The following is a 14,394-nucleotide window of genomic DNA, read 5'->3' as shown; positions in this document are numbered from 1 at the left end:
TACTCTATATTTCACATTTTTATTAGCTTCTTGCTGGCAAGCATTACACTTGGGAATAATATTGCACCAGGCATTAAAAATATGAATTCTACCACAGGGACATTTTGCATTCAGAATCCAATATAAATATTTCTAATCATATTTCCATGGCTACAGATAATATTTGGTTGCTTGATTTATATGCATAGAAAGAAACAGTTGTCATAACTGTAAGAAACTGTACTTATCAAGTACTTTTAAAGGGTGGGATCTGTTTTCCTAGAATATTACAATACTGTTTATTGATTTAGAAACTAAATTAGTCTACATGATAGCAGCTTTTCTCCAACTGCATCTTAAATTCTGTTTGTTTCTTACTCCCAGTGGCATAGCATTAGAAGGATTAGAAACCATTTAAACAGAGGTAATTTTAGCACTTTAAGTTGCGTCAGAGAATTGTGTTAATGACACAAAATACTCTATTGTACTAATTCGACTCCCTCTTTCAAACAAAAAAAGGTGTCTTGACTCAACAGGCACATGCATGTTTTTTTCTGGACAGGACAAAGAGACAGAGCTGCTAGAGAACGAAACTCCTCCAGTTCTTAAAGATTACCAATAAATAGTCATGTATAAAAAAAAAAAAAGCCCACATTGTTTCTTTCATCAAAATCCAGACTCTCTCAGGTTTATTGTTCAATTAAGTTGCTAACCACTGAAACGGCTCCTGCAGAGTCGGAATCAGTCATCTGTTTTCCGTGCCAATCTACAGAAAGTCCAGTTATGCTCCACTGTATTTTCATTGGCACGTTCGCTCATATGATGAACTCTGGTATTCCTGATCGTGAAGCCTTGCTTTGTGATGTACTCCATCAGATGGACTCGGAGCGACACTTCCTGGTGGTAATCACATGGCCCAAAAGTGAAGGAAACCTGGCAGTCCCTGGTGTCCATCATATGCTTATTCCACTTTGTAAAGTGGTTTGAAATGCCTTCCAGTAATGAATGGACTTTTGTCGTGATAGTTAGTTGTGTGATGATTACAGCCACGGGGTTGGAGTACTTGGAAAGCTTCCGGGTGCTGGACAGCTCTACCACTTCCTCAAAGGTATCCACAGGATACAGCGGCTTGGGGTCATTAAGACACTGAATTAGTGGTTCAATCTGATAGAAGTCCGCTTCTTTCCGAAGTAGATCGAACTCCTTGAAGTCCAGTGGCAAAGTCAGCTCTGAGGTCCTTAAAAAGTTAAGAACATAGCGGAAAAGTGGTCCATCTCTGTCAATAAAGTAATTGCCCTGAGAGTCCCTGGCAGTGGGGAAGTCTCCCCTGAACATAGCCCCAAGCATTGAGTCAGGATATCTCGTTAGAGTTGTGAGGGATGTCGTATACATGTGTCCACCCACATTTAGCGTGACTGGATCAGTCATCTAGAAAGAGAGAAATTGCAGAGTTTATCAAGCCACCTCAAGAGGATTCAATCATCTCACCAACACGCACAGCAGATACTGTTTGAAAACTGCAGACTCTGTATGAAATCACATTTCTTCCATTTAACGTCTTTAAGCGGCATTCAAACCTGAACAAATCCAAGCCACCTAGCAACAAGGCGCAACTGGCAACTAGACAGGATAATATTTAGCATTCAGAAAGCACATTTCAGAACGCTTTAGAAATCTTAACTGGAAACATTCAGCTACTGCCACAGAAGTTTTGCATTTGTGCAACAAGTTTTTTCCTGTTCTACAGATGGGGAAATGAAAACGGAGAGATTTCCTGAAGAACAAGTTACTCTGAATGAGACCCATCAGTGCTCCTCACTTTCACAATCTGTCTCTTTCTAGAACAAAAAAAAAAAAACCAGCTGAACAAGTCTTAAGCCTCTTTCTCTCCCTCAAAAGAGGCAGACAGCACAAGTTTAGAAATGGGACCAAGAGTACACAAACAAAATAATCCATGCACTGGTTAAGACACATCATTAAAACAAGCAAACGAAAAAGGACTTTCAGCTTTTTACTCTAAAAAGAAACATTTATTAGCAAATTAGCATGCTGCATAGAAGAGGGGGAAAAGCACCAAACGATTCTGCATCAGCTCCCAGATCACTCATGAGGAAGCAAGAGAGAAAAGAATATAAATCCCATCTGGCCACCAATTCTGACAATCAGGACTCAGGCCAACCAGAGAAAAGAGACATATGGATGGCAGCAGAATGTTTAGAGAAAGAGAAGAGGAGAAAAATAAGACGTTTGTCTAGTTTGAGACAGAGTTTATAAGGAAAAATATTTTTCTTTATAAATAAAATGACAAAGTCCTTAAAACTATATGCAGGAAGCACAAACTATTTTCGGTCTTTGCATATTAGGAAGATGGTAACAATGAGCTTAAAACGTCAGTTAAGGACTTGCTGATTTTTAGCTGGGAAACATGAGATCTCCCACAAATAGCATGTAAGGTGAAACACACAGGAGAATAAGTAAGCTGTTGTAACAAGCGCATTTTTTCTTCTCACATGACTGAAGCTACACAAACAGATCTGGAAGGATTCTTACCTCAAGATCTCAAGAGCCCAGTTGTACTGCTCAGCACACAAGCACATTTATACTGGATCACTTACCATATATCCCCAGTCTCCATTATCCATCTGTTCAGTTGCTTGAACCGTGGCACTCCAAGTTTAACAAAAGACTTCTGAAAGGATACACGATTCACCTCCTATTTTCTCCCTGCAGGAAAAAGCACACACAAAAAACACAAAACAAAGGACAAAACATGGCAGCCTGTAAGTACCTACAAGCACAACCGAGGGGAATGCTTTCTAGTCAAAGGCAGGCTCTCTGCCAGGCGAGCATGTCTCACGTTCAGCTGCAAAGCCACATTAGCAGAAGAATCTACGAACAAGCATTTCCCTGCATCTCCCGTCGCGCTACCCACAGGACTGTCTCCAGAGCACTGTAATCTCTCTAACCACTTCACTGGCTGTTCCAACCATCCCAGTTTTGTTAAATAACAAGCAATACGTCTTTAAGGATAATTTATGTTCATAAACGGACTACCTTTCACTTGGAAAGCAGCGAGTACTTTTAAAGACAGATGTCCTTCTCCCAATTAAAGACTTTATTTAGCCTGCATTGAGGTCATACATGTGATCTGGTAATATTAGTCAGAATTCCCATATTCCAGTTTCAGATTATGCAGAAGAATAAATCAAGCATGAAAGTCAATGAATAATATGAAAAAAACAAAAAACCTCACTGTGAAGTTAATAATTCAATAGTGAAGAACTGCAATTGATAGCAAAAACGTTAATCTACAGAGAAAGAGTACAAGTGCACTTCACAAACACATACGAACTTTCAAAGAAATCTCTTGAGGGACAAGCAAGAGGGTATCAAACACATTTTCAGCAATGCTCCAACAAAAGCAAATCGAGAAGTGGTTCACGCCATAACTTCCTAGAAGATGCTGAACCGCTGACTTGCATAACAGGGGGACTCCCTCCACGCGAGAGCGGCAAGGGAAATTCCACAGCCTAGTTTATGCAACTCAGGAGGGGGGAAAAAAGAAAAAAAGAACAACTCCAGACACCAGCAGAGGCTTCCCAAAGGTGGCCTGTGGACCACATGGCGAGTGATGCACAGAGAGAGAAGCCAGTTGCCAGTAAGCCTTCATTCCCTATACAGGAGTCTGCATCTCTGCTAGAATCACTGAAAATTTAGGACAGTGTTTTGAGTGGGCCACAGCTTTTCAGATTTTATTTTTACATATTAAAGACCACACATTTACTGAGACTTCTGCTTGTAAGTAAAAACAAACCTCTTTACTAACATACTTCAACCTACAGTCACCCAGCAAAAAGATGTATGAAGATTAACCCAAGGCAGAGTACTATATTCTCAAGCAATTACAGGTTCGCAGTTAATTTTGAACAAAAAATTCTTGCCCTTCTCATTTCTGGCAAACAAGGTCAGTGTCATTCACCACAGTATAACGCAACACATCCCACCTCTCTGGACTCTGCTACCATGCCCAAACTCTGGGTTTAAGCAGAACGGCTTTCAAAAGGTCAAGCCTTTGGGGGCCGGCAGCAAGTATGCAGCCGCAACTGCATTTCAGATGTATTAAGAGAAGAAAAAATAAAATCAGCATATGAAAATTGTGAGGTCAGACAACAGAAGACTAAGGAATTAAGATACAGAACTAGTCATACCACCATCCTATTTTTACAAATTAAGAGATGGAGCATGCCTCAAGAATGTATATTAAATGATGCCTCCCTGACAGGAGATAGACCTGGAATACTAGCTCTTTTGCCAACTTTCATAATGGTTTTTTTTTTTTCTTTTTTTTGCTGCTGACATATTAAGAAGTGAATTTATTCAGGTCTTTATTTTGCTTTGTCATTCAAGTACAGATCATTAACTTTTATCATTAGCTCAGACCTTCTAAATTCCTTTTAGTTTCCAGGGAAAAATGTACTTATAGTTGTTATTTTGGTTGAGCACAACCCCAGCACAGCATGCAGAAACATTAAAACCATGGGAGCAACTGGAGTAGGTTTCTGGTGTTCATGTAAAGCATTCGCTTGAAGGTAAAACAATGCAGCCAGCCAGAAACTCCACTGATTATCATGAGAGAACAGAGCTGCAATGTTAATAATTAACTGGAAATTACATTCAGAATATTTCAAAGATGGATGGATGTCCATCAGCATTATTTAAATGGGTGGATGAATATTATGCTATTTTGGCCAGCATTTAAGTCCCCAGTACAGATCAATCAAAATGTTCTTTATCAGTGATCATTCAGGAAAAGAAACAGATTACATCTGTCTGTATGAAGGCATGAACTAATGTTTGATCACAGCATTGATAACACCAGAGTGAATAATTTATGAGAACAATTAGCTGAAACAACCCCAGCCCTCAACAAGCAAGTGGCATCTAGAAGCCTCATTGATCTTTGTGTAAGAGTCCAGAGTCACTAGATGTGCACAGACGTACCTGGCAAAGCTAGCATCGCAGCGAGACGCACAACGCCAACGGATGACACAAGGAGGCTGGCCCGGGTCCAGACAGCAAAGAAGAGATGAGACGCAGATGTATCCCAATACAGCCTGTGTATAATAACCATAAGAAATATTCATTTGAGATGAAATTTAGCCAGGCAAACTGCTGACACCATACAAGCCAAACGAAATATTGCGCTTTGGTGAGAGCGGAAGTGTGTTGACTGTGTCAAACCACAGTCTTACTTTTGTTAAGCTTTTTTTGGGAGGTGGGGAGAAGATAGACTATGTTAATCTGGTCACCTCATTTTATCCCAGCATCGAGCACATCCAAAACTAAGAAGTAACAATGAAGGGCAAGTGCCTTTGATGAAAAGCACTCAAGTCATCATTTCATGCTTAATGCATCAAATTGGGGACTTGCATTTATAGAACGCTCAGTCTTATTTAATATTTTATGACTCAAAGAATTACAAGGCTATTTACTAGCAATACTACTGCAGCAGTAGTCTCATTAACTTCAATAAGGCTTCTCCCCTGAACAGAGCTACTAGCATGCAACCATTTTGCAGGCTGAGATTCAGAGAAAGCAAATGAGAGTCAGCTGAATGCCTGCATCTGTGAAAACACACGCGTGAGCCCAAGTCAGACCCAGGGAAGCCAGTGGCACTGCCAAGCCTTTTCGCTGCTGGGACCATGTACGATGCATTTGGTCAAGGGAAGAGGCTACCACACAAATACTGATTTTCTCCAGGAGCAGTATCACATGCAGTTACACAAAGGAGGAGCAGAAATATACCTAACGCTTAAAGGTCAAGAGGCAGGCACCACCTCGTCTGCTTTAAATGGTTTTCCATCTAGTTTTTCTAGCAAAGGAATTAAGAGGTTTGCTTGTAGTTCTAGCCTTCAATGGACAATTTGATATCAGTATTGTAAGACAAACCGTTTAACCTCAGTAGGCATCTTAGATTTCTAGGTCAACACAAACTTGACAGGAATTGCACAAATAGCAACTTAAAAAATTAAAAGCAGCAAAGCTAAGACTGTATTTATACAAATAAATATACTCAGTCTTTCAAGCTACTCACACCCACTCAGCAAGATCCTTGCCTCTGACATTTAGCTCTCCAAAGATGAGAAACAGAACTCCAGCTCTGAGCACAGTTACGTTACATTCGTGGAGAACCTCCCCGCTCCCGATCCAGTTACAGAATTTGAAAGGCAAGTTTTTATGGTAAATCTCTATCGCGGAGTCACTTGAACTGACAAAAACTAAACTAGAACAAGCAATGACTCTACTCCACAAAACTGTATAGTGAAACCATAGTCTGTAGAGCAAAACCGCGATGATACAGCACCATGCTACTTTAGCTGAGAAAGAGCGAAGAGAGGAGACACTGTCTTCAGAAAACATGCTACCAAATCCTCTGGTAATTCAGCAGATTTGCTTCGCTCAAGGAGGCATCCATCACTTTTCAAACATGTCAGGTTTATGATGACTAAGGCAGTTTATTATAAATTAATGTATTCTTGCTTTTCCTTAGTTTCTTTTTACTATATTTACACCTCACCTCAGGCAGAAGGAAAAAAACGCTCACACTAACCACTCAGCATTTTCATCCCCATATGTCTAATTGCTTCACTATAAACTCCAAGCTCTTGAAGTTCCCTTCCCTCCCCTGAGGAGCTCCATGACATCCTGTTTGAGGTCCAAGTTCCAAACTTTCCTCGTAACTGTTAGTTGCTCGAAAAGCCCAACACCACGCCACCGCTTCACCCTCAACTCGCAACAAGAGCCAAGAGACAAGACCCATGTCTGGCCTGTTTCTGCCAGCCCCGTGCTGCTGAAGCAAAGCATGTCAGCGAGGTTTTCATTGCCAGCGACAATGGTTGGGTTTTACCCATGTGTTTTCGCTTCTGTGGAAGTTTTACTCGGAGCTGCTTGCACGGGGAGACCCGTCTGCAAACGGTTCCGGGAGAGGGGCAGGTGTCAGGGACGTGGGGCCTCGCTGCACACGCCGAGGGGACCAAGCAGCAGGGGTAAGATGGTGGCACCTCCCTCCTCCTCCTCCTCCTCCTCCCTTGGGGCCCGGCCGGAGAGGGGCCCGGCCTCCAGGAGCAGCCTGGGAAGCGCCATCTGCCATCGCAGAGACCGTGGCGGAAAAGCTCCCCCCGGGCGCAGTGATTCAGCACAGGAGTCAGAAGGAACCGGGGCGTTTCGCCTTCCCCCCTGCCCGCCGCCCGGGCGCCCGGACCGCGCCGCCACCCCGGCCCCGGCCCCAGCCCCAGCCGGGCTCCCTCCCCGGAGCCGGGGCGGCCGGAGCGGGCTCACCCGGGCCCTCCCCGCCAGAGCGGGCCGGGCCGGGCCGGGCCGGGCCGGGCCCGCCCGCCGCCCTCCCTCCCCGCCGTCCGCCAGCGGGGCCCCGAGCCCTCCCGCCCGCCCCACCGCGCCTCCCCAGGGCCCGCGACCGCCCCGACCCGCGGGGGGGCTCAGGCGCCGCGCCCCCGCCCCAACGGCCCCGCCGAAAGGGCCCAGGCGTCCTGCCCCCCCCGGCCGCGGGGCCGGCGCGGCACTCACGGGCGCAGCTCCCGGCGCTGAGGCAGAGCCCAGCGGCAGCGGGGACGACTGAGCGCGAGCCCGGAGTTGAGCCGCCGCCGCGGGCGGGCGGGGCGTTGGGCGGGGCCTGTCACAAGCCCTGCCCCCGATGCCGAGGCCCCGCCCCCTGGCTGGGGCAAGGGGGCAAAGGCAGCTGGGCACGGGCGGGGGCCGCGGGCAGATGGGCTAAAAGTGCCCGGACAGCTCCGTTTGGGGGGGTGGAGGGAGCAGGCGGTAAGGTGCGGTCAGGAGCCGTCCCGGCGGGCCCCGCGCACAAGTCTGACCCCTGCGCCGCCCCGTAAACGCAGGGTGGGCCCACGGTTGGCCCCAAGGGACCGAGCCGCCGCCGCAGGGGAGCAGAAGTGGCGGCACTCCTCTGCTCTCGCGAGAGCACAGGGCGGGCGCGGCGGTTGCCGGGGCGCCGGGGGCGGGGCCGCAACGTCACTGGCGGCGCGCGGGGCCGCTTCCCCCCCCTCGGCGCTAGAGGACACGGCCAAGATGGCGGCGGTAGCGGCAGCGGCGGCAGCGGGGGCACTGCGGCGCCTGGCGCCGGGCGGGCGGCAGGTAGGACCGGGCCGGCCCCCGCCGCGCCGCGCCCGCCGCCACGCCGCGCCCGCCGCCGCTGCTCAGCTCTCGCCGTCTGCTTTCTCTCCGCAGGGCCCCGCCGCCGGGCGGCTGCTGCAGCTGCGCAGGGGGATCCGGCTCTCCGCGTCCGCCGCCATGCAGGTACCGGGGGCGGCGGGAGGCGCCCGGGGAGCGGGGGAGGGAGGGAGGGAGCGGGGGCCCCGGGCTGGGGGGGCGGTTGGGAGGGGAGGGAGAGGGGATCCCCTCCCGCCATGGTGTGAGGTGCCCCTGGGCTGTGAGGGGGGCTGGGGGGAGTGAGGGAGAAATTTCCCCCTCACCTCAGTGTGAGCTGCCCCCTGGTGTGTGTGGGGCCAGTTGGGGGGGGGGGTTGCCCCCCTGGGGTGTGGGGCAGTTAGGGAGGGTGTGAGGTGCCCACACACACACACACCGGGGTGTGGGTATTGTCCCCGCTCTGCCCGAGTGCATGTCCCACAGGTGACGGTGCGAGACGCCTTGAACCAGGCGCTGGACGAGGAGCTGGAGCGGGACGAGCGGGTATTCCTGCTCGGCGAGGAGGTGGCCCAGTACGACGGCGCCTACAAGGTGAGCGGCCACGGTTAACAGGCTGGGAAAGGCCCTCGCGCGGGCCCTGACTCCTCTCTTCTGTCCTGCAGATCTCCCGAGGTCTCTGGAAGAAGTATGGGGACAAGAGGATAATCGACACTCCAATATCAGAGGTACGGCTTCACCTGTCTCTTACCCTGGTGATCCTTCTGCCTGCTGCTCCCCAGACACTTACCCTTGGTTTCTTTCTGTTTAAGATGGGCTTCACGGGAATTGCTGTTGGTGCTGCTATGGTTTGTAAATTTACATTTCTTTACTGCTGAATTAAACTCTTAAAATAAGCCCTTTTTATGTAAAAAAAGCACTAATATATATTCTGATTTTAATAGGCTGGGTTAAGGCCAGTGTGTGAATTCATGACATTCAACTTCTCCATGCAAGCAATTGATCAGGTCATAAACTCCGCTGCCAAGACCTGTTACATGTCTGCAGGATCCATCTCTGTTCCCATCGTCTTCAGGGGCCCCAACGGGGCATCGGCTGGAGTCGCTGCTCAGCACTCACAGTGCTTCGCTGCTTGGTATGCGCACTGTCCCGGACTGAAAGTTGTTAGTCCATGGAGCTCAGAAGATGCAAAAGGTCTGCTTAAAGCATCAATCCGGGATGATAATCCAGGTGAATGCACTCAGATCATGGTAATAGCTAGCATTACTTCTTAAAAAGAATGTCTCTTCATGTTTCCCCTCACACCCCATTTAAAAAAAAAGAAAAGAAAAATGTTTAAAACTCTAAACACTTAAGACTGCTTTACTCTCACTTTAAGGTACTTGCAAAGGCACAGAGGTATTGATTCTGATACTTTTTCCTACATCATGTGGCTTGCTAGCAGTAGGCTCTAATCTTGTGCTGTTGCCAGCTATTTTATCTTTAAATCTAATTTGGTACCAATCTGGAAGCTTGGAAGAAGCATTTATGAATATATCCTAAAGGCATTTAAGAGGATAAAAATCAGTCAGGGAGCAGTTCTGCATATCTAGTGTCTGAGCGTATAACTCATTTTTACAGATCTTGAAATTCAGATGATTTCAGATATTCAGATTCAGAATATCATGCCATTAACTGAAAGCAGGGCAGCCTTTTTTTCCTTTCTCACAAGCATGCATGCAAAACCTGAGACCTTTCTAAAACTAGCAATTCTGCAGAAACATTCTCTAGACCGTGACCCTTCCCATTTTCATTCCATCTAGTCTGAGTTGTACACTCAGCTCTATAAACTTTACACTGTAATCTTTTTAAAAAGAGGCTTTGTAAGTCAGTTAGCTTTATCAACCTAGTTTGCCTAATTCACAGTTTTTGTGATTTTTTTTTTTAGAAGAACTTTAACAACCTTAAGTTTAGTATTAAGACCTATTACCATCATGTACCGCAAGCTAAATACCTGATCCTGCCTAAGACCAATTCTAATCAATTGATTTAAATTTTTTAAATAATTCAGTAGTGAAATCAAAACTGAGACTTCTTTTTTCCCCTACAAACATACTCGGCTCCTAGTTGAGCTCGTCTGCTCTAGTACTGTTATCCTCAATATAAGCCTGTGCCTGCAGAACTACAAATTAATCCAAGTTTTTTTTCTAGTTGTGATGCTGGAGAATGAACTGCTGTATGGTGTTCCCTTTGAAATGTCAGAAGAGGCACAGTCAAAGGATTTTGTTGTTCCAATTGGAAAAGCTAAAATAGAAAGGCAAGGTAAACTGAGAACACAGTTAATGTATTCTTACTAACTGAACTGCTTGAGGAGAGTTGGTGGTTGTTGTTGTTGTTGTTGTTGTTTTTTAACTCTTACCCACTTAAAACACTGCTTTCCCAGGGAACAGGAAAACATTTCAAATGCTAAATGTTATTTTATTCTATCAGATGCAGTATTTTTCTGTTCCCTATATAAAGCAAGATCATTTGGGTTTTTGTCCCATTGAAAATTGTAGCTTTCTAAAAGACTTTTCCTATGTAAGGATAGAGTAGGTAACCTCTGAAAAACTTTTCTCTCCGCTTGAGAAAGTTGGGGGTCTTTTGTTCTGGGTTTTTCTGTTTGTTTTTTGTGTTTTTTTTCAAAAATGCAAGGGAAAGCACTGTAAGCTTTCAGTTTGTTCATAATTTAACAATGAATTATCTGAAGGTTTAAAAGGAATAATCTAAGAAATATATTCAATCTCTCTTCCGTTCCCTGAATTCAAGGGTGCGGTTTGTGTCTTGACATAGTCCTTTCACTGCCATTTTTCAGGGTGTGGCTGTAGAATTCCTTACATTTATTTGAAATGGTAAATACTTAAATTTACAAGAGCATCCTAACATTACCTTGAAAAGAGCATGGGGGTAGAGGAAAAACTTAAGTCTCTCTCGTTTCTGTTCTAGGAACTCAAGTTACTTTAGTGTCACACTCAAGACCTGTTGGACACTGTTTGGAAGCTGCTGCTGTACTTGCCAAAGAAGGGGTAGAGTGCGAGGTGTGTAGGGGTTTTTGTTGCTTTCCGCTTTTCACGAACTGGGGGAAAAAAAAGCAGTGTGTCTTGTTCAGGCCCTGCAAAACTTAACTGTATTAAGTATAAACTTCTTACACTTGTAAATGCCTTCATAATCAGTGAACCAAGCATGTACACTTCATGTTTCTGCATTTGACCTTTCATCACAAAACGAAGGCAGAACATTTAAAGCTCTTCAGATGGACCTAGCTGTATGATGATAAGCAGAACAGTACACTATATAATCAGCATGGTTGTATGTAGATATAGCAAGACTCATCTATCTGGGATTTTCCGGGAGCCATCAGAAACCGTTCTGTAAAAAGTCTGCCAGGATAAAAAGTTTGTAATTTTGTTGACTTTAGTCTTATCCCCAAAGTCGGAATAGCTGAAAGTGACAAGGACATGGTACCCAAACCATAGTAACTGGCAGGCTTAGATCATAGCAAAACTGATTCTGTTGCTTTCTTTAAGGTTATAAATCTGCGCACCATTCGACCGATGGATATTGAAGCAATAGAAGCCAGCGTTGTAAAGACAAACCATCTTGTAACTGTAGAAGGAGGTTGGCCACAGTTTGGAGTAGGAGCTGAAGTCTGTGCCAGGATCATGGAAGGTACTTAGTTTTGCAATATACTTGTTGATCTAATTTGTTAGTCTAAATCCTGATGACTTCTTCATAAACTGCTTGATAAAGCCAAATGCAGATAATGAGATAAGATAAAGTTGCGGTCTTGTATCTGAGGAGCTTGAGCTTAGTCATCTCACTTGAGATGGTCACAGGGTGGAAGCTGTACTTTGCCTATGGATGAGCAGCTGTGAATAATTCTTATCCCAAGAATGTGACTGTAATAAACAGGATAGTAACTTTGCATCTAAATCTTAGTGCATGAAGATAAATGAGCAGGAACAGCTAGCTCTGGAATATTAAAACTACAAGAATGAAATTGTTTAGGACTCCAATTGAACTGAGAGAAAACCATAGTATGTGGCAAACTGACAGCTGTCTTCTGTTTCAGGACCTGCCTTTAACTACTTGGATGCTCCCGCTGTCCGTGTTACAGGCGCAGATGTTCCTATGCCTTATGCAAAAATTTTAGAAGATAACTGCATACCTCAAGTGAAGGATATAATATTTGCAGTGAAGAAAACTTTAAATATCTAAATTGTAAATACATATTTTAAAGTCCTGCTTTAAAAAGCATTAACGTTGTATGGCAAGCTGAATGCATAACTCTGTTCTACAGCTACATGAACTTTTGTACAGTGGGAAAAATATATGACCTCCCAGAATATTTATATGGCTGTGTGTATTGAGGTTATCCTCTAAGCCACACTTCAAAGTGATGATGTAGTAATGCTTACTTGTAAGTCAGCTTGTACTTCAACAGTACAAGTGGATTGGTATTACTGTATATGGAGAAATCCTATTCTAAATTCAGAGTGAGGAATAAATCCTCTATTTTTGCTTGTCTTGTAATTATCAGACCAGAGGTGTTAAACTGACTATGGTGGTGGTCAGGTGGAGAACTGCAGTGAGCAGTGGGGGGCCTGGAGCCTGCGTTAGCAAGGCTTATTAAAGATGAATGATCAAACCAGAGTGAGTTAAGCCTTGTTTTTCAACGTAACAACTTAAGTGCAACTATCTGTACAAAGTGGTTTTAGAAGTCTGTGGTATGCATTAGAGATGGTTAACATGTTTAGTTTGAAGAGAACTATTCTCTCATGCAGTAAAGCTTCTGCACAATGGCTTAAATAAAGATCCTGATCATCTTCAGTATATGATGGAAAATAATACCTAATTTTTCTTTACTAGTTACCACCTAAAGCAGTAAAAATAAGTATTTTGAGTTGCCAAGATTTATGCATTATTAAACTTGCTATAGGGGCTAACAGCACTCTCAGTTACACAGTTACAATAAAAAGTAAGTCTTTTTATTCAGATTCAGTATGCCTGGGTCTAGAATGTAGTACATCCCTTGGCTACAGTTTGTAACAGATATAAATCCTCATGCAGGAGGTGGGAAACAGTTGCAGTAGCCTTCAGGCAGATCAGCTCCCACCTGTGTTTAGCAAGGGACCAGTCCTGACAAGTAGAGCTCCATTAGGTTTTTGTGAAGTAGCTTCTGTTATTGCCCTGGTACAGGGTAAAAGCTGCCTCCAGGAGCTGTGCAGTGTGGCTCGCTCCGTACCAAGGATAAACTGCCTTTGACAGTTAACTGCTGGGGAGGAGATACTTACTTACCTTCGTAGGTAGACAGAAGAGCTCAGGTCTTGTTTCAGTTACAGGCCAGGAACCTGTCAGAACTAAACTTTCATTGTATTTCCTGTTAGCGAAAGTGCTATCAAATTCTTTGGAAGTCTGGCTTGCAGGTGAAATCCTAGCTGAACGCACCCGCCACCACACTGCTGGAGGAATTCCATTAACATTTTAATAAAAATGACTGAATAGCACAGGTTACATGAAACTTTGTACAGACATTCTCTGCATAGTAACAAACACTGATGTACTTGAATTTAAAAATGGATTATCTATAATCCTTTAAAGTGCAATTTATTTAAGGTTTTAAGCAAATCAAAAAGGATCTTTCAATAAAGTTTAAACTGTAAAATTCACTTGAATTAACCTTGTATTTAATTAAACCATGAATAATATCCCAATGCCCCATTAACTCCCATTTCAACTGTTTCCTCATTTAAAAACACTTTCCCTTAGACTTACAGGTAGGATGTCCATTTAAACAAATGTAATGAGACAGCATTTTTACTCCACCAGCAAATATGGTGGAAATAAGATTTAATTTTCCAGTTCCCTCACCTGTGCAGTACACTTTAGACTAAGTGCTTTTTTTTTTGGATTATCTAAAACAAAACCTTGCTGATTCAGCAAGAATTAGATGTGTTAACTGAATGGAAGTGTTGAAAAACTTAGAGCTGACTAAAACTAGATTCATGTATTCTGAGAAAAGGGGTGGAGTAGAACTAGAAAAAAACTGCATTAATTCACCATGATCATGGTCATTCCTATTTTCAGATTTTTATTTGGCTATATAGAAGTTGCTTTACCCCTGAAACTGCAGCTAGAGAACAAAGTTCTTTAATAAGAATGAGGGGTTCTTGAATATCACAGCGTGGCAATGCAAATCAGAGGGGTAGTGCTGCTACTCAA

The 14,394-nt window shown here is 44.4% G+C and overlaps 2 protein-coding genes across 4 annotated transcripts; one reads left to right on the top strand and one right to left on the bottom strand.

The window, feature by feature from the left end:
• KCTD6 (potassium channel tetramerization domain containing 6) lies at nucleotides 1-7,634 on the bottom strand. 3 transcript variants are annotated; one of them, XM_067303417.1, is made up of 4 exons: nucleotides 7,564-7,634; nucleotides 4,981-5,093; nucleotides 2,595-2,703; nucleotides 1-1,407 (listed from the first exon to the last, which is right to left on the bottom strand). In XM_067303417.1, exons 3-4 carry the CDS (start codon nucleotides 2,619-2,621, stop codon nucleotides 721-723), a joined length of 714 nt encoding a protein of 237 aa, XP_067159518.1. In that variant the 5' UTR covers nucleotides 2,622-2,703; nucleotides 4,981-5,093; nucleotides 7,564-7,634; the 3' UTR covers nucleotides 1-720. The 3 variants fall into 3 exon arrangements, with proteins under 3 accessions (XP_067159518.1, XP_067159519.1, XP_013804309.1); XM_067303418.1 differs by lacking the exon at nucleotides 7,564-7,634 and adding an exon at nucleotides 6,074-6,270; XM_013948855.2 differs by lacking the exons at nucleotides 2,595-2,703; nucleotides 4,981-5,093; nucleotides 7,564-7,634 and adding an exon at nucleotides 1,661-1,817.
• Nucleotides 7,635-8,044: 410 nt separating this feature from the next.
• Nucleotides 8,045-13,841, top strand: PDHB (pyruvate dehydrogenase E1 subunit beta). The gene is made up of 10 exons (XM_067303416.1): nucleotides 8,045-8,145; nucleotides 8,239-8,307; nucleotides 8,641-8,748; nucleotides 8,820-8,882; nucleotides 8,967-9,002; nucleotides 9,099-9,384; nucleotides 10,345-10,455; nucleotides 11,119-11,210; nucleotides 11,700-11,841; nucleotides 12,245-13,841. Exons 1-10 carry the CDS (start codon nucleotides 8,080-8,082, stop codon nucleotides 12,388-12,390), a joined length of 1,119 nt encoding a protein of 372 aa, XP_067159517.1. The 5' UTR covers nucleotides 8,045-8,079; the 3' UTR covers nucleotides 12,391-13,841.
• Nucleotides 13,842-14,394: the final 553 nt, after the last annotated feature.

This window comes from Apteryx mantelli, chromosome 12, assembly GCF_036417845.1.
Source record: "Apteryx mantelli isolate bAptMan1 chromosome 12, bAptMan1.hap1, whole genome shotgun sequence".
Lineage (NCBI taxonomy): Eukaryota > Metazoa > Chordata > Aves > Apterygiformes > Apterygidae > Apteryx > Apteryx mantelli.
Note: the sequence above shows the minus strand (reverse complement) of the source record. Positions and strands in the feature narration are given on the sequence as shown.